The sequence below is a fragment of the Drosophila sechellia genome, chromosome 2R (genome assembly GCF_004382195.2).
Source record: "Drosophila sechellia strain sech25 chromosome 2R, ASM438219v1, whole genome shotgun sequence".
NCBI lineage: Eukaryota > Metazoa > Arthropoda > Insecta > Diptera > Drosophilidae > Drosophila > Drosophila sechellia.
The window spans coordinates 20479579-20498341 of NC_045950.1; the positions used below are offsets into that span (position 1 = coordinate 20479579).

The 18763-nt window shown below is 47.9% G+C and overlaps 7 protein-coding genes and 1 pseudogene across 9 annotated transcripts; 5 read left to right on the forward strand and 3 right to left on the reverse strand.

Moving 5' to 3' along the window:
• The first annotated feature begins 43 nt into the window (after positions 1-43).
• Positions 44-1761, forward strand: LOC116800664 (annotated as a pseudogene).
• Positions 1762-1962: 201 nt separating this feature from the next.
• Positions 1963-3741, forward strand: LOC6618824. The gene has a single exon (XM_032717142.1). The coding sequence runs from the start codon at positions 1963-1965 to the stop codon at positions 3739-3741; it is 1779 nt and encodes a 592-aa protein (XP_032573033.1).
• Positions 3742-4732: 991 nt separating this feature from the next.
• Positions 4733-7973, reverse strand: LOC6618825 (polyadenylate-binding protein). Its single transcript, XM_002043038.2, has 3 exons — positions 7608-7973; positions 6667-7544; positions 4733-6433 (listed from the first exon to the last, which is right to left on the reverse strand). Exons 2-3 carry the CDS (start codon positions 7363-7365, stop codon positions 6209-6211), a joined length of 924 nt encoding a protein of 307 aa, XP_002043074.1. The 5' UTR covers positions 7366-7544; positions 7608-7973; the 3' UTR covers positions 4733-6208.
• Positions 7974-8063: 90 nt separating this feature from the next.
• Positions 8064-11430, forward strand: LOC6618826 (breast cancer type 2 susceptibility protein homolog). The gene is made up of 3 exons (XM_032715491.1): positions 8064-8941; positions 9001-9069; positions 9129-11430. The coding sequence occupies exons 1-3, from the start codon at positions 8194-8196 to the stop codon at positions 11228-11230; spliced, it is 2919 nt and encodes a 972-aa protein (XP_032571382.1). The 5' UTR covers positions 8064-8193; the 3' UTR covers positions 11231-11430.
• On the reverse strand, positions 11417-13150 carry LOC6618827. Its single transcript, XM_002043040.2, has one exon. The coding sequence runs from the start codon at positions 13148-13150 to the stop codon at positions 11432-11434; it is 1719 nt and encodes a 572-aa protein (XP_002043076.2). The 3' UTR covers positions 11417-11431.
• Positions 13151-13430: 280 nt separating this feature from the next.
• Positions 13431-15245, forward strand: LOC6618828 (small integral membrane protein 14). 3 transcript variants are annotated; one of them, XM_032715495.1, is made up of 4 exons: positions 13431-13507; positions 14311-14412; positions 14467-14512; positions 14749-15245. In XM_032715495.1, the coding sequence occupies exons 2-4, from the start codon at positions 14341-14343 to the stop codon at positions 14961-14963; spliced, it is 333 nt and encodes a 110-aa protein (XP_032571386.1). In that variant the 5' UTR covers positions 13431-13507; positions 14311-14340; the 3' UTR covers positions 14964-15245. The 3 variants fall into 3 exon arrangements, with proteins under 3 accessions (XP_032571386.1, XP_002043077.1, XP_032571385.1); XM_002043041.2 differs by lacking the exon at positions 13431-13507 and adding an exon at positions 13515-13605; XM_032715494.1 differs by lacking the exon at positions 13431-13507 and adding an exon at positions 14185-14249.
• On the reverse strand, positions 15221-17283 carry LOC116800449 (zinc finger CCHC domain-containing protein 8 homolog). Its single transcript, XM_032715492.1, has 4 exons — positions 16993-17283; positions 16266-16937; positions 16095-16214; positions 15221-16039 (listed from the first exon to the last, which is right to left on the reverse strand). Exons 1-4 carry the CDS (start codon positions 17173-17175, stop codon positions 15353-15355), a joined length of 1662 nt encoding a protein of 553 aa, XP_032571383.1. The 5' UTR covers positions 17176-17283; the 3' UTR covers positions 15221-15352.
• Positions 17284-17978: 695 nt separating this feature from the next.
• Positions 17979-18657, forward strand: LOC6618829. The gene has a single exon (XM_002043042.2). It carries the CDS (start codon positions 18053-18055, stop codon positions 18491-18493), a length of 441 nt encoding a protein of 146 aa, XP_002043078.1. The 5' UTR covers positions 17979-18052; the 3' UTR covers positions 18494-18657.
• Positions 18658-18763: the final 106 nt, after the last annotated feature.

The window sequence follows — 18763 nt, forward strand, 5'->3', positions numbered from 1 at the left end:
TGCAGTTTATCCTACCCCAGCAGTGTGAGCAGTCGCCTCAAAAATGCGGCTTGCCATATACGTTGCACTTCTTAGTTCGATTGGCACTCAGAGTGCCTTCTTGAGCAGCTTGCTGGTGTCCCTTGGGAAGGAGCTACACTACACAACCATTCTGCTCGTAGGAGGTTCCTCTTCGTGCTGGAACCTGGAGCCCTTTGAAACGGGTGTTCCCATCATAAACTTGAGGGGGGAGAAGAACGCGTATCCACAAGATACTTTCAACTCGCAGATACTTGCACTTGCCTGCTTGCAGAACCAAAGCGAAGATGCAGTAAAATCGATTATAGAAGTCTTGAGGATATGCGAGATACACCCACCTCACTATTCGCATCCTCGGATGAGCAAATACGCAATCTATTCCTGGAGTGTTTCAGGGAGAGCATGCTGAATGTCCTGGCAGTAAAGGGTTCTACTACATAATACATCTACAGCTACCAGGCATTCCCAACATTCCGCGTTATAAAGCGAAAGCTGGTGGAAGTCCATACATACTTCGCACCACAACTCAGGGATCTTGGCGGGCTTCTTGACTTCACTGCCCGGCAACATAATGCCGCGCACAATGTGCTATAGGAATGCCGGGGGAGAGCGCCAATTGGCTGGCTACCTGCATACCTTCATACGCAACTATGTGGAGAGCATTAATGGAACTCTGAGGATTTCCTGGGACCTCGTGCCCGAGGACGGTGTAAGGCACTTCACCATATCAAGGCTCTCGAAGATACAGCACGTGGACTTCCCGCTGGGAATCATTGCCCTTTACAACAAGACGGGCAGGCAGCATGTGCCCATGGAGATTTCCAGCTGGTTCCTGATGTTGCCCATGGAGCCGCCCGTTCCGCGAGCTCATCTCTTCGTCAAGCTGGGCCTGGAAAGGCTGCTACCCATCATAGTTGTTGTGGGTGATGTGCTCGGCAATGCCCATCGGATGGAAGTGGGCCTGGGACCCAGCTGGCGTTGCTACTACCTGGCGGATCGGGTGCTGCGAGGAGCCTTGGCACAGCCAATTGTCCTTCCGAGAAGGCTCTCCCCAAGCTGATGCTTATTTATTGGCTGCTCCTGCTGAGTGGGTTCTTTCTGAGCAACTACTACATGGCCAGCCTCACGACGTGGCTCGTACATCCGCCGGCGAGTGATCCAATCCTGGAGTGGGATCAGTTGCGCTTCCTGGAGCTAAAAATACTTACCATTCCCGAAGAGATCAAGTACATTTCATTGATAATGGGCACGGAGTTTATGAAGGCCTACGGCAATGTATTTCTGCTCTCCAACTCGACGGATTTCCAGAGGAGGCGCATCTCAATGGATCCCTCCTACACCTACCCAGTGACCACTAGCCTGTGGCCCTTTCTAGAGCACTCCCAAGTGAGACTACGGCGACCCCTATTTCGACGATCCTACCACATGGTGTTCCAGCCGTTTCAAGTTATGACTCTGCCGCTGCCACGGAACTCCATTTTCCACAAGTCGCTTCCTCGCTATACTGCTTTAACTCGGGAGGCCGGACTCTATTATTTCTGGTTCCGGCGCAGCTACTACGAACTGGTGGCTCTCGGGAAGATCTCGTACAAGGAGGAGGAGGGTGACCTGTACTGCGATCTCAAGTGGAACGACTATCGCATCGTGTGGCTGGCCTTCCTGGGCGGAACAATCGTTAGTTTCCTGGCGCTCCTCTTGGAGCTAGCTCACTACAGGTGGCACTTGGGGAACTCCTCACTCTAAAGGGATTATTCGTATCTCCCCAACCAGACTACCAATAAAGCCACATTACCACGAATGAATGCTAAACGTTCCCTCATTTGCACGGGTTAATGGTTACTGATTTAGTCTTGCCCGTCATGGAAATTTATTACCAACCACCAACTAACTAGTTTCGGCCTATAAATGCAGCCCAGCCAGAACTGGAAAGTCGTTGCTTCTAAGATGCGGTTCCATTTAATTATATTAACAGTGGTTTGCTTGGGCCACACTTGTGCCCAACCAGAAGTGCTGAACCTGAACAGTATCCTTGTTTCTCTAAGGCTGGAGCTGTCCTTTGAAACCTTACTCATCCTTAGAGGCTCTGGAGGAAACGATTTCTGCTGGGAGCACTTCGATCTTGACCGCTACCCACACCTGAACTTCAATGCGAATCAAAGTATCTACCTTAAAGGAGGAGTCAGCAGGAAAATCCTGGCTCTGGTTTGTCTGGATTCTGCTGAGGAGACCGAGGTCGTTATGAAAGCCTTGGGTGAAAACCTAATGGATATGCGGGGAACTCCGATTTTACTTCTAGTTGGACTGGAAGCCAATATCAGCAGTCTGTTTGAAGGATGTTTCTCCCATCAGATGCTCAATGTCCTGGCTTTGAGTACATTGAATCCGAAGTTTGTATACAGCTACCGCGCCTTTCCCTTCTTCAAAGTGGTACGGAGAAGAATAAGCCAAGTCGATAGGTTCTTTGGGGCCCAAGTCAAGGATCTTCAGGGTTATCCCATCGCCACAGTTCCCTACAATCTTCTGCCGCGATCTGTGATCTACAAGGATGGGGAGGGTCGCCGCCAGATGACGGGCTACCTCACCCATTTCTACAGGAATTTCGCCAGGAGCCTGAACGCCTCCTTGCTGGTCCGCTGGGATCTGGTTCCGGAGGACGAGACCCCCAGCATCGAAGCCACTGCCGCGCTGCTTCGCGATGGCCTGGTGGACTTTCCCCTGGTGCTGACCACACTCGCTCCGGAGCCCTTCTATCCCAGCCACGTGGGCGAGATAACCAGCTGGTTCTTGATGCTGCCCGTGGAACCAGACGTGTCTCCCTCCAGCCTGTATTTCAACCTCAAGGGCTGGCAATACTTCTTGGGCCTGATGATCATTTTGGCGCTGCTGCTGGTCAACGCCCATCGCCTGCAGTCGGGGCAAGGACTCCTCACCCTGCGATGCGGGAACATCCTCGGGGATCACGTGCTGCGAGCCATCCTGGCACAGTCCTTCGTCATGCCCAGCAGGCTCTCCTTCAGCAGAACTCTTCTTTACAGCCTGCTGATGATGGCGGGACTCATAGTGAGCACTTTCTACAGTGCCAATCTAGCAACGCTACTCGTCCATCCCCCAGCTGCTTTCAGGATACTCAGCTACGACGACCTCAGAAGGGCCCGTGGCAAAATCCTTATCTCCCAGCAGGAGCTGCCCACCCTGAATGATTCGGTGGGGAGGGAAGTTTTGGAGCGAAACCTGGACACCTTCGAGGTGACCCCGTCCGTGGTGGACTTTCTGGCCCATCGCAATGAGCTGAACACCTCCTTCGCCTACCCGGTCACCAACACATTGTGGCCCTTTCTCCAGCTCAAACAGATCCGCATGCACCGACCCCTTTTCCGGCGGTCCAATGAAATAACCTTCACGCGATTCATGCCGGTCACCATGCCGATGGCCAGGAACTCCATATACCGCGACGTCTTCAACACGTACCTCAGCCGCACCCTGGCCAGCGGGCTGTACGACCTGTGGTTCCGGAGATCCTACCAGGAGGCAGTGGCCGTGGGCAAACTGAACTACACCGTGGATCCCGCGCCGTCACTCTATCACGATCTGGTTTGGGAGGACCTGTACTACGTGTGGATTGCCTACTTGGGAGGCACCATGGTCGGCATAGGGATGCTAGCTGCGGAGATCGCTTGCTCCAAGTGGGGTCCATTGAGACGAGCACCCATTGAAATGCACTAGGGATAAATCAAATCAAGTTTGTAATTAAAAACTCGACGGGTCGCAATTTCAAACACTTTTTGCAAAAGCATTTTTTTATTCAAGTTTCACATGTCTCTGCTCACTGCATCTTGATTTTCATCGTTAAATGTTTTCCGTTTCTTGTTCTTTTTCATTTTTCATTATTCATTTTCGATTGTTTTTAGGTTTGTTAATAAGTAGGTATTCGTAATATGTTATAATTAGGATTTCGCTTCAATGGAATTACATATATAATGCATATATTATACGCCATCCGTGTCGCTATTATCTGTGCTCCTTGTGGGTTCGCTAGTCATTAAAATGGGACTTCGGGGGCACACACGCCCCAGTCCAAGCAAAGGTTCAAATAAACTAGGATCTCGTGAGTAGATTCGAATGCAGGTGTTGTGTGTGATGTGGGTGGCATGGTGGTGTCTCATTAGCAAACGTGCACAATTGAGTAAACTTGGCGTGGAGTGTGGGGTTCAAAATGGAGCTCGAAATGGGGCTATAAATTAATTTTGTGAGACTGAACAAACATTATTTCTTGTACTCTAAAAATTTAGCACTATAAAAGGGTCATCCTTGGGGGTTTCTTTCCTTAGTTTCTCGTTTATTTTGTTTTTAGGTAAATTCTGCAAAAGCAATTACCAAAGATGAAGTTCGATTACAATTATAGTTTGTAATAATAATAATAAGAAGTATGTCGCATTTGCTTGGCAAAGGAAAATAAATTTCATTTCTTTTTCTTTTGTTTTGTACATTCGTGTAAATATTATTCAATTGCGTAATTTCTCCTGGTTGTCTTGTAAATTCATATTGCATATGTTCTGTGTGGAGGCCTAATCCTACTTTGTCCTGGAAACTAGAGTCGTAACATCGCCGGCTCCCCGGGGAGCGGGCAACCTAAGCTCGAAATGAAGTGTAATGGAAATAAATACGGTCAAATGAGGGTTAGTTAATTATGCCATCCTAAATATTGCCATCGTTATAACTATTTTATGTCGTTTAATTTTCCTCTTTTGTGTGTGGTACTGTTTAACTATACATTGTGTATATGTCTAGACGCAAAACTTGAATCTTACAAATTTCGAGTGAGTTTAGCGTTGTAGGGTATCTTAATAATTTCCTTTTACTTTTTACTTTTTACTTTTCACTTTGCTCTCGTTTTCTGTTCTCGGAAACACTTTAAAAATTAAGCTCAATAATCTTAAATTATGCATGTATTTGCTTTCATTTCAAACTTGTACACACGCCGGCCTACAGCGTGCTGTGAATTACTTCGATTTCGCGATTTAGTTCGTGCCTTGTATCCATAATAATATTCTAAAAGATTTAAACATTGCACTGTGTACACTTCTTGGATTGGTTACATTCAATTAGGTTTTCACTTTCATCTTGTTCACGTTACATTACGGTCGTTACTGTCTTGCGGTCCTGTTTTGTGGGTTTCACTTTAGTTTCTGCTACTTGAAACAATGTACAATTAATTACAAAAATGTCTTGTAATCGCTAAAATTTTAATACTCATGTACTGTCCGCAGGAGTGGCGCTGGGCCCCTGCTAATTCCATGTCGGATCTCTCCTCTCCAGCTCTGACCTATTCCTCGTCCGCATCGGCGTCTACTCTATAAATTACGTGTAGGGTTCGCTTTCGCAATGGTTGCACTTGATTTCCTCGTCAAAAGTTTAGTTATAGCGTAGGGTGTGTGAGTATTATAAACGCTTTCTAACTACAGCGTGTGGAGTTACATTAGATATATGTATATGTTATGTATATACGTGGAGTGGGTGCTTCACTTGTTAATAGGGGTTACATCAATTGTATTTTTTTCCGTTTTTCCATTTTGTTTTTGTTCTTTTTTTGTTTGTTTTCGTTTGTTTCTTGGTTTAGTTTGGTTTTAATATATATATTAGGTAAGTGTAAATATTCATATGTTGCCCAGGACTGTGCTGGGCGTAGCTCTAGTTGCGATCGCACGATCTAGACTTAATGCCAAGGGGCCAGTGTGAAAGTTGGCCTGGTGTGGGTAAATACATTTCGAAATACGGGTGTGTACGCAATGTGTTCTTTAGGCGAGAAGCTGACAGCAAAGCCCCTGCTCACTAAATTCAACAGTAAAGACAAACATCTAATTTCAAAAAAACGCTAGTGAGTGCTAAGAAATTGTTGTCCTAATGCCTAGAAAATCCTTTCGGTTGAGAGCTCGTGTTCTGCCTCTCCCTTTGTTTCTGCCCTGTGTTCTTTCTATAAATTTCAACTGTGTTGCAAGACTTTTGCCTACATCTAAGTGTATTTGCGCAGGAGCTGCCTCCCGTCCGTCTGCTGCCTGAATGTCCGCCTAGCTGCTCGATACAATTTCTCGTAAATATCTATATAGGTTTATATATGGGTGTGTATTGTATGTGTGTGGGTTCCGAGTCAACTCCTAGCGATGTCCTTGGATCAGCTGCCGCCGCCGAAGACTTAGTAGTAGAATATCTGACCGGCCTTCTGGCGCTTGCGCTCCTCCAGCTTGCGATTGATCTCCTGCTGCCGCTCGGCCTTGCTGAGGGCTCTTGCCACGTACAAGAACTTGTTGTCGCCCAGCTGCTTGCCGTGCAGGCCAATTACGGCGGCCAGCGCCGACTGTGGGTTCTCGTAGGCCACGAAACCGAAGCGCCGGGAGCGCCCCTCCTCGTCTAGCATGAGCTGCAAGGATCGGAGAAAGCAAATCGATGATATAAACAAATCAGCACAGATGGGCCAGGTGGATGGGTCCTCCTCTTCCCCGCCGCCACAACTCCTCGTGGCTACATGGGCATGCGCAGCAATGTCGCAAGAGAGGACTTAAGAGAGTGCGAAAGTGTGCCACATGGTTGTCGTCCAACCACCCGGCCCCACTAACACCCCCGTAGGATAGATGAGGTGACCAAACAACGTACCTTGTGACTGGTGATGCGGCCGTAGGGCTCGAACATCTCGCGCAAATGCTGCTCGGTGAACTCCTCGCTGAGGTTCTTCACATACAGATTCTTGAAGTGTGTGGCCTTCTCCTGCTCCCGGTCCCGCCGTGGTATGAACTTGACCACATGCACCTTCTGATTATTGCACAGCATCCCATTCACCTTCTCGATGGCCGCCCGGGCGGCCTCCTCCGAATCGAAATGCACAAACCCATAGCCGCGTGAATTGCCATCCTCGTCTTTGGCCACATTGCAGTTCAGGATGTTTCCGAACACCGAGAACGTGTCGTACACCGCCTTGTTGTCGATGGACCGCTCCAGGTTCTTGATATAGATCTTGCCACTGTCCGGAGAGCTGTTGCCACCGCTGCCCCCGGTGGAGCCGCTAGCCAGAGCTCCCCCGCCGACTCCCACGCCCACATTGGCCGAGTGCGAGGACGTGGACGTGTGCCCGCTGCCCAGGGAGTTGTGGCCATGCCGTCCGAGAACAGCGGCGGCCGCCAGGTGGTTACTGGCTGCGTGGCCACCGCCGACGTGGCTCAGGTGACCAGCTGCAGCGGCGTGGTGGTGCAGCTGCTGCTGGTGGTGCGCCGCTGCCAGCGTGTGGTGGTTCAGGGCCGGCTGCTGCTGGTGGTAGTTCGCCGGATTGCCGCGGAACGTCATGGAGTTGACGAACATGATGGCTGCTGGCTGTTTGTGGAGCGTGGTGGCGGCTAGTGGAGTGCTGTAGGTGCTGTAGGTGGATTCTGCGTCCTGGTGGCCGTGGCTCTGGATCTGGATACCGCTGTAGGTAGGCCCGAGAATCTTGTCGGTGTTTTGCTCCTGGTCCTACTATTTCACTTCACTTCCCGCTTTACCTGGGTTGACCGGAATTTGCGTTATGGTCAATATAGTCGGAATTCAGCGGAATGCCCACTTACCAGGATTTGCACACGGAATATGACCAAGGATTCGCGGAGTTGAAAAAATCGTTTTTCTCTCGCACAGACTCTTTTAAACGCTCTTCGCTCTCTCTTTCTTTACCTCTCTGGCTCTTCCTTTCTCTCTTTTGTACTTTACTTTTTCTGGGGGCTTTCACTTTTGGGTTGATTTTTTGGGGCTCTGCTGGGCTTTCGCGTAACACTTTCCGGTATTGTTTTCGAGTGGCACCTAAACTAGACTCTTCAGCAATTGCAGCAGTGTAAAACCTGGTTTTTGCAGCTTTGGCGATGGCCCTTTATTATTTAATTGTATTTTATGCAAAAACTGTCGCTACTAGTGATTAGTGATGTTAAAAAACATCGATGCATCTGCCATCGATATGTGGGGCCTTCATGTTCTTGGCCATACCATCGATGACTTTCTCGCTGTCGATTGCTTAGCAATTCCACCCTCCTCAGTTAGCGGATAATGGCCACCAAAGCAACGCTTACCAACACTGCACTCCTTGTTTTGGAAATGCAACCACAAAAACATTGGACACTTGTTTACTTCAAATAAAACACATTTAAACAATTAGATGACGTGATGGACCAGAAAGGCGCATCGGGAAGTCGTCCGAACCGGCTATCCCAAGGGAAAGAAGCCTATGCGTGCGAACGCAGCGCAACAGTTTCCGTGGCGGCAAATCGGAATAACATTATCAACGAAATGGCCAAGATATGCGAAGCCGATCGCCAGACTAGCGCCATCGCTCGACGGACTCAGGTTCACGAGCGGCTTGCGGTGGCCAACAGCGACTTCGTCGCCGTGGAGGACCTTATTTTGGCCTACGCAGAGCCCACGCCCGAGGACCAGGTCGAGATGATCATGCGGGACTTCTGCTCGTCTCCAACATACGAAGAAGATGAGGATGAGCCCAGCTTTGAGTCGGAGCCGTGGTTTCGATTTCGCAACAAAAGGATCAGAACCTACAGTCGGAAGAGGGATCCCAGAAGCTACATGGCCGTGCGAACCGAGAAGCCTCGTGGTACCTCAGGCCTCTCCGTGCAGAGGGATCTCAATACTTCGTTCACATCTATGGCTTGTGACTTCGATGCTGCTTCATCGCAGAAGATACACGAGGTCCTGTTGAACCTCAGTCAATACTTTTCTGCGACCGCGAAAACTTCTAGTCCGACTCCTGTCCCATCGCAAATAGATCTGCCAACCGAAGCAAGGCAGGATTCTGGTAAGGAGTGTTTCAACGCTGAAGTGGAGAACTTGAGGGATGACCTGTTGCAGAACGGATTTACCTTCGAGGCCTCTATCTATGACAATGAGCATGAACAGGAAGGTAGGGAGTGGGATGATATGGCAAGAAACACATTTGTAACTCCTCTTATATGTACGTAGTTCCAGGATCTATGGCAGGCACTCTTTTTGGCGATAGCAGGCAAGCGATTCCCACTACGCGCCAATTGGGTAATCCATATGCAATTCATATTGTTGCGGAGATCATTAATATAAACCTTTATTTATAGGAAGTGAAAAATTTAATGTTTGTTCTGATGCAGAAATTGCCGAACATAAGAAACTTTTGAAGGGACCAACGCAGGCAGAACATGTTGGCAAAGAGGAGAACCCGAACTTCATATTAGAAGGCATACCACTAAGCGAATGGCTAACTCCAATGGAACCGCCGATGATCTCCAAAGATGTAATCAAAAATATACCCGACAAAAAGGTAAAGTTGGAGCCAAGTTTCCAGAAAGAACAAAAAAGTAGCAAAGATTCAAATGAATCAAAGATTAGAGCACCCTCAAAACCATCCTGTGATATTACCGAGAAAAACGAAGGAACAACGGTTCTGGATCAGCCTTATGCTGCACAGCAAGAAAACCTATCAAACGACGGCGATCTTCTTGAGGAGTTTCTTTTTAATGAATGGCATCCAATGCAGTGTTCTAATGGCCCATCAACCTCCAATGACGCAATTCAAGTGCCTAAAGAAGAGATCAATTCAATAAAGCGGACCGACGAGGAGCAGCCAGAAAAGGAGACTCCTAATAAAAGCCGGTCCACAAGCAGTCATCAACTTTCCTTTCGAAAGACATCCCTCAAATTTATCGAGATTTCGGAAGAAATGAAAATTAAAGGCGAAAAGTTTGTAGACAAAGTTATATCCGGTTTATATCACCCTAGTCACAAGTGCAACTTACGTACTGAGGAATACTCCGACAATCATAGTCAAGTGATGGAATCAACACAGTGTGTGGAATTCAAATCAGCCTTAAATAAGCCCATCGAATTATTGGATAAAAAGGAAACCTACGATATGTTAGCTAAGGTTGAAGTTGGGGAAATAAATGGAAAATGCAGTCCTCTCAATAACGAGGCAATAGCAGAGCCCGAGTTTTGTGGCTTTCGCACAGCCTCAAATAAGGCGATTCCTATTTCTGAGAAGATGAAAATCAAAACTGCAGAGTTTATGGCTGAGTTTCAATACAAAGAAACAAATCATCAAAATGATTATTTAGTCAATCAGCCAAATGACAACTCGACGTCTGTTGGACTTGATACAGTCTTAAAAAAATCCATAGAGATTTCAGAAGAAATGCCAACGAAAGCTTCAAAGTTGGTGGTCGTTGATACTAGATTGGGGGAACCACATCAACCCACACTTGACCCAGTTTGCAGTGACTTAAATGAACCACAGTTTTTCGGCTTTAGAACAGCGTCAAAGAAAGCCATTGAGATTACCGAGGCGATGGAGAAGAGAGGAGCCATGTTTCTGGCCCAGTCTAGAGCTACAGACCAACAAGGCCAACTAAACGACAATGAGCGTATTGGCAGAGCTGAATGGCAGCCAAGCGATTTTCCTGATATTCCACATACCTCTCCAAAAAATGAGATTCATTCAATAAATGTTGAAAATAACAAGGCTGTGCATACTAAAACCGCATCTGAGACCGAGTTCTTCGGCTTTCGTACCGCTTCAAATAAGGGAATTGTGATTTCGGAAAATACGAAAATGAAAGTTGCACAGTTCATGAGTGAATTTCAAGCCGCCGATGCAAGCACTGACTCGAACAAACCAATTGTGATCTCTGAGGAACCGAGCAATATTGCTGCCAAGTTCGTAGATGAAGCGGCGGCAGAGGACAGTCCAAGCAAATCAACTTTTTGCAATGTGCAAAGTCAGGAAAATCCCTTAAATATTGAGCATTTCAAGCACGACCTCTTCGTGAAGCGTTCTGCAAAGGAGGAGCATCCGCTGTGTAGCCAGCCATTGGTGAGGACGCCCAGAAGATCGTTGGAGATCCACTCCTCACTATCGCAACTTGCCGGCCAATCACCACTGGATCAGGCCACCAAGAAGTCCGTAATTGCTCGCCGAAACCTCCTGTCCCTAAAAAGAAAGCGAAAGATCGTTTCGTCAACTGAAACTTCTACTTCCTGCGCCTCACCGGATATGGAGCGATTCGCACCCAAGCCTTCCTCGACAAGTACTCCGCTGGCTGACAGGGACTTAAATCGCTCCAAGGACTGTGCAAAGAATAGACAGGATGCGGAGGACATGTCCCCTATTTGCATGCAACCCAAAAAGAGTCGAAGACTTGGTCTGAGTCGAAGTCGCTATTAGTACACATTAAGTAAGCGTTGCTTTATACCCAACAGATTTAAACCGCTGGCCGATTTGAAATGGGTAGAGATTTAGTTGAATTTAATTAGGGTATGCCATTAGGGGTCTTATCATGACATATTGAATGATTGTATAGGTTATCATAATAAGCGTTTTTCGTTAAGTGCACCTTATGAGGAAATAAATGAGTTGCTAACTTCCTTAAAGGTGCCCACTTACGAACTCCACGAAAAAAACGAGAAGAGACGAACTCAGTCCCACAGCCCACAAAACAAAGGCGAAAAAGTAATAGTCGAGATCGAATGCCGTAGCCGGCGGTTCATCATCGCGCATCAAGGTGTAGATTCCCTGCTGGATGAGCTCCCGGAAAGTGTCCGCCTTCATTTTGATGCTGATCCCGTGCTCCTGCAGGCGCCTCATGAACTCACTGGTCATCGCCAAGTACGGCAGACTGTTGGACACGCAGTAGGATTCGAGGGTGAAACCCACGGCCTGGCGAATCATGTTGAAGCGCGGCGTCTTCAGCAGGTACTGCTGCATCAGGATCAGCTCCAGGCGGTCCTCGTACAACATGTAGATGTAGCTCTGGTTGAGGCCATCCCGGTACGCCTTCAGCAGGGTGGCGTTCAAGGTCAAGCTGTTCCTGCGGAACCGTTCGGGCAGGAAGGTTTTCGCCTTCATCTGACTCCTGTAGTACTCGTCGTGCAGACTGGGGTAGGGAGCCCTGGCCAGATCCTCCAGCGTGTTGTACTCCTCGTCGTACAGCCCGGAAGTGAGGATGCTGGAGAGCGTGGCCAAGTAGACGTTGGTCAGTATGAAGCCTCCGATCGTTAGAATGCCATGTATGGCCACGTCCCTCCAGCCTGCAACTCGGATTTTCTGGTGGCAGTTGTAGAGGATGTGGCTGAGGCTGTACAGCAAGCACTTTCCCATCTGGACTCGAGCTCCTCGCGCAGCCAGATGCAGCATCAGGGTGCCGTACAAGACAGTCGAAATCACGACCGCCCAAAGGGTCCAGCCGAAGGGCTTGGAGTAGTACAGATAACTGGATAGTGGACGGGCGTGCGGAGTCATGAAGTATTCGCGGATAATCGAAAGTGGTGCTGTGTAGGCCACTTCCAAGCTGAAATCTTTGAAGTAGCAAACAATGTCCAGCTTTTTTGAGTGTAGCATTTCAGAAACTGCCCAGTATACATCGTATTCCGGCAGATCGGGTATGGGTACACTCTCGATGGTGGCGTTGTAGCGACAGGTGAGCTCCTTGACCGCCGTGAATAAATATCCTGCTCGCACCAAATCACCCTGCTCGTTGGAGTACTCAAAGTCCCGAGGAGCTAATGTGCTCCGAAGTATGCGCACGGGAAAGCCTTGAAAGTTCCGAATGATCCTTGCCCGATTGAAATAGTCGGACACATTTGATAGGCTGATCGTTTGAATGCGAGGATACGGTAGGTAGCTGTAGAGGCGCGTTCCGCTCAACAAAATTACATTTACGAACCCCTCCTTGAAGCAGTAGGTGTATAGGTCATGTTTCGGAAATCCTGGTTCCTCATTGCTAAAGAACACTATGTGCAGCGCATGGAGCTCGTCCAACAAGCGTGGCAGGAGACTGGCAGCCAGTGGATCCAGACCTGATTCCATCACACTTACAATGATTAGAGCACTCTCTGTGAAGTTTCCTCGAATTCTAAGATCTCTAGCTTCGCTCGAGTTGGAAGATAGTAGAATTCTCGGCGTGTCCAATTTGTGGAGTATTTCTGAGGCGGCGCAGCACTCAAAATCGATGAACACATTGAGCTCCGTTTGGAGAGCCAAATTGAGATCCTGGAGGACTTCGACTTGGATGTATTCCAAGTCAGGAGCACCGACCAAGCTCAAAAGAACTGACCCCAGCAGAAAAGAAAGCATTTTAATTACCATAAGGCGGCGGGAAAATGCTTTTATAGGCTACGTAGGATGTCCACATGACAAGGCAAAAATATTTTCAGGGTGCATTTAAAAGGATAATGGATTAATTGCCATCCACCCTAACAAAACAAAGCTCATATTATTCTTCCATTAACCTTAGTGTATAACTTATTAGCGAATAACTCAAGTCATTTTAGCTGTTTGAGTTGCAGGAGTTGAAGTAGATTCCAAATCGAATAATTTTGAATTTCCCGCCTTCTAAAGGCACACTTTCGAGCACTGGCAGCTCCACCGATATGTGCCTCCAGTTCTGGTCGCTGTTCAGCACTACCATATGTGCACTTTTTATTCCCATTCCAATTCCAGTTGGTAAGAAAAGTGTAATTGTTACGTTGTGGCAGTGAAAAAGTACCAAAACTCTTTTACCATTCCAAATCGGTGCACATTTAAGTGTTAAGTCTCGCAAGGTAACGCCACTTAATAGCCAAACGTCCGCAGACGCGTTTGTTTACGCCCCCTTTGGGGCAACAAAAACAAAAGGGGAAAGTTGTGTTTACGTTTTCGAATGCCAGATACCGTTTTCGGGGTGGTTTTGGTTCAAACGGGAAGCTTCCAACGAAAAGACCTTGTAATTAGGTGTGATAAGCGCCCTCGCTCTAGCTGGCAATTAAAACTAGACGTCTTGTTCCTTCTGATAATCGTGTTTTTGTGTGAAATAGCTACACACACACCAAGCAATCGGGCTTACGTCTGTGTATATACTAAGTGGAGCGGCATTGGGGTGGACCCCTTCCACAGTTGAATCCCTCTGCTCAATTGGCGTTAGCTGTCAAGTGTGTAAGTTATTTGCTCCCAGCTGCCCCAAAATTGAAGCTGTGCTCTGTGGGAACCAAGTGGCAGAACAACATAGTCCAGACATTTAGGTACCGTACGTACGCCCGACTCGCTCCGCACTCGCGATTTGCAAGCCCCTTTATCGGAACCATATGGGTATGCATGTATAAAACTCGATTGCGGCCGCAAATAAATTAGTCTCAGCTCGGTTCGTTTAGTTTGGAAACAGTTCTCTCGATCTCTCGATCTCAGACACGTCAGTGGCAGCAGGCAAAATGTAGTATTCGCAATTCCACACGCACTGTTCCCTATAGTATAACCTACTCCGATCTCCGCAGCGCAACTCCGACTAAGGCTAATCCGAAACCATGTCCGACGACTTCGATGGCTGCGAGTGCGTCTGGTCGCAGGAGTATGTGATGCAGCGTCTCATCAACTTCGTAAGTTCCTGTCCGCGCAGCTCCAAGCTCCTGATCAATTGTCCTTTTTTATAGATACGACAGAACCAGGATGCCTGCGGGGACAACGAGTGTTTAGATGGTTAGTATCAATGTCTCACGTCTTTCCTTTTAAGTATGACAGGAATTTAGATTTAGTCATTTAGATTTATAGTAAATTTTGCACAGCATGAAATCAGTAATGAAGAATGTAACATTCATTTTTCGCATTTACATTTGTATAACAATTCAGTATTGAAAAGGGTCGGTCATACGCGCTTAGTGATAAGTTGCCAAAAAGTATGCAGTCTAAACAATAACTAATTCATCCGTTCTCAGTCACCGGACGCACTCCGCACCAGGCGCAGATCGCCGGACGCGGGGATAACAGCGGCTTCTTCGTCGCCATGATCTTCCTGATCGTGGCCTTGTTTATGAACATAGTGACCCCGAGTACCCTGGGCAACTTCACCAGCAACAAGCGAGCTGGCGGCCGACGCGACAATAACCAGGACGGCTCTCCGCCGCAGCCTCCTCCGCCGGCCATCAACTAGGCGACTCCGAGGACCCCTGCTTCTACGAAACCTGAGCATCCACAATACAATTTGCAGACCGCAATTCCTTGTTTTGTTAATTCTCCCACTATTGGGACAGAGACCACGGATAGAACCAATTCAATCGACTTGGTGCCATCCATTCGCACGTTTACACAGAACACAGATTAGGCAAATTATACATCTCTTACATTGTACAAAACACGAAACCGCGCACTCTGAAACACACCGGCTTATCAACTAACATATTTGGACACTTTTTAAAAGACTTTGGAAAACTAACAGCTTTCCTTGTGTATTTCCTTTGTACAAGAGGCTTTAAAATGTTTAAAATGTACATATGGTGGGCGGGATTTGATGTGGTTTGTATTGCCGTCTCCTTGCTCTCGTCAGTTCTCGTTCTGCAGTTTCACCATCTTTTCGCGTACGTTCTTTAGCAGACCCTTCATTTGTTCGTACTTTCCCGTGGAGTCGGGCAGGTTTTCAAAGTTGATCACATCGCTGACGCCCACCCTAAAGTTGCTGCCCACAGGCAGTTTGTCGTAAACGGAGAATTTCAGCAACGGCGTGCCCTCATAAGACGCCTTAAAGGGAGTCGAGGGTGCTGACCGGGACTGCTCAATATTTCCGGACTCGGCAGCAGATGGAGCAACCTCCGTCTCAGACGTGTCATCCAGGTCGGTTGGTGATTTCGATTCATTCGCCGTCGTGTTATGCGACGCATTGGCATCCAGCTCTTGGAGGAGCTTCTCCTGCTGGGCCTTCAAAGCTTCCAGGCTTGGAGATGGCGAGCGCGCTGTCAGTTCGCCATCCTCGCACTCTTCCGGCGGAGGCGGTTGCGGCGGGGGCACTGATGGTGGCAGTGGAGGGTCCTCTGTTTCGTCTTCCAGTTCCATGTCGTAGTCATCGAAGCTGGTCAGCTCCTCGTCGGGTGCGGAAACAGGGTCGTGTGGTGCAGGCAAATCCACTAGCTTTTTGCGCTTGTAACCGTTGATCACGTTTTCGCCGAGCGATTTGATGAAGTTCTCCTTGGACTGGCTCTCTTGGAATGGCGGTACATTGTGGTGCTTAAAGTCCTGTGGGTTTGTGGGATAATGGAAGGATGGGGGGATTTATAATATCAATACTTACGTCGAAACAATTGGCCTTAGGCTGGACGTTGAAGCCGGGATACTCCACTATTTTGTTGATGTCGTATTTGAAGGTGTCGGACGCTCCGTCTTCGTCGTCGGATTTTGTAACCTCCAAGCCCTGCAAGGAGTATAGATAGAGTTCCGCTGATCACACGAGCAGGTAACTTACATCTGCATTAAACAGAGCTATACCCGAGCTCTGCACCTTTGCCTCCTCCAGCCAAGCAGGCGGATAGCCCAGCACTCGCATGCGGTAGAAAATGAAGGGCAACTGGCCGCGACTGTAGCCCATGGCATGGCGCGTCTTGGTGCTGATCTTGCCGGGGCGTATGTGACCAAACCGCTGCTCTGTGTCGACGTGATAGCGCTCTGTGCGACTGGTCATCTTTTTGCGAGCGCGCATTATCCTTGAATTGTTTCTGGGCTTGGTACAGTCGCGCAGGGAGTGTTCTGTGTCGCCGCAATTGAAGCACGACGACTGCGCCTTGAATCGGATGCACTTGTTGAGCGCCTCGGCCTTCAGTTTCTTACGTTCCGCCGTCTGCTCGTCCAGGATGTCGGCACTGCAGCGCTTGTAGGAGGGAATATGTGCGGCATTCAGCTTGGCCGCTGGCTGAGTGTCGATCAGGAAGAGGTCTTGGGGCTCCTCCTCTGGCAAGGTCCTACTGTTTTCGAAGGCTGATATCACCAGTTCCTGTGGGTTGTCCCGGAACACAATTTGCTTGTCCGCAAAGGCGTCTTCCAAGGCGACGAGCACTTGCTGTTGCAGACTTGTAAAGTGCTCTTCCTTGCTGAATCTAACTTCGAAAACCAGACTATCCCCATCTCCCTCGGTGGTGTCCTAAATTGGAGTTGCTCACATTGCCCCAGTATTGAATATGTCCAGAATTACCCACCTTAATCGTTGTATTTGATTGTTTTTCCTCAATTTTGGCGGTTGGACGTTCAACCTCTTTGCTGGTCACTTCTTCGGGACAGACGAACACCACATCGTCGTCCAGCTCCCCTTCTTCGACGTCGTCATCCAGAACCACCACGCTGTTCTGTGAATCGTCTACCAGTATAACGCTGTCGTCCATTTCTGTTTAAAACGGGTTTTTCTCTGATAATTCAGATTTGTTTGCAAATATTTGTTATTTTTCTCCCTTGTTGCAGGTTTGTCATGCCAGCGCAAAGCAGTTGATAACTTATCGAACGCTATCGATTTCTATATGCGATAGCTGCAACCGATAGTTGGCGCCCAAATTTAAAAGTCCTTGCATATTTATTGGTGTTTCCTTTTTTCATTTTTTGTTCTATATTCTATCGAACGGCTAAAAAACTAAAATAAAATTAACATTAAAATGTAGTGCACTTATATAAACCGATATATTGGATTTTTTTATTTATTTATAAACTTTTCAGCTCGCATCATCCTAAGAAATATATACAACTTAACTTTCGTATAGTTAAATCAAATGAGTAAAATATTTCCATCCTTTACATCATTAAACTAGCAATTTAATTATGCAAACGTGAGTTAACCATATAAATTCTGGAGATATCTTCAGATTTGTCAATGTCTAATCATACTTCCGCCTTTGGATTCAGAAATTATGCCAACTTTTCTCAGCACATCAGACATCAGACCTTGATTCTCGGGAGCAGAAGACGTCATGTCGCGGCTGATTTGAATCTCGCGAGTCACCTGCTGAATGTCAATCGCATCGATCTCGAATTAATGTGGCTCGCACTCATGGGGAGGAAAACCCTGCTTCAGGGGTAATTGTGAATTCAACTTACACTCGGGGAATTCTTCCGACAGAACGCGTGGAATGCCGCCGCCTGCCGTAGAAGATTTCGTCCAATTTGAATAAAAGCTCGACGAGATTGGGCCACCAGTTGCATGCCAATGAGCCTCAGTCAGCGCCATTCAGCATAAATAGATGACATCTTTGATGGGGAGGCACACTCACCATGGATCTTCTCAAGAGGCACCTGCTGCTCGTGGTCATCGGAGCTTACCTGTGTGTCTGCGCCCAGGCCACGATCACCATTCAGAAAGCTAAGCCGGCGCTGCCGGATCCCAGCCAGTTGCTAGCCAAGCTACCACCAAAGCCGGACTTTCTCAAGGATCCCTCCAAATTACTAGCCAAAATAGCGCAATCGAAGCCAGCTCTCCCAGATCCCAGCCAGCTGCTCGCCAAGCTGCCGCCCAAGCCCGCCTTCCTGAAGGACCCCAGCCAACTGCTCTCCAAGTTCGTGAAACCAAAGCCTGTGATCATAAAGCCAGTGATTGTGAAGCCGGTGGTGGTGGTCAAGCCCGTGGCGGTCGGTGGAGGTGGCGGTGGTGGGGGTCACGGTCACGGACATCATGGACATCACGAACACCATGGCAAGGGCAAGCTACAACTATAGATTTCTTTATAGAACAGTAAGAAACAGGAAAGTGATTTATAATTTACAAAAATGTATACATCTGTGACAAGTTCATAACTCGGCTTTAAAAACAACCTAAAAACCACTAAAACAAAAAAAGTTTATTCTTAATAAAAGCGTGTAAGTAAAGAGTATCATTATCAGTTAAAACTTGTCTTCCATATGGTGGCCATCGAACAACGAGTGAAGAAGAAAGTGAAAGGGGTTTGCCCGCCCCCAGAAAATGTGACCCAGAACCTTGAGCGCATA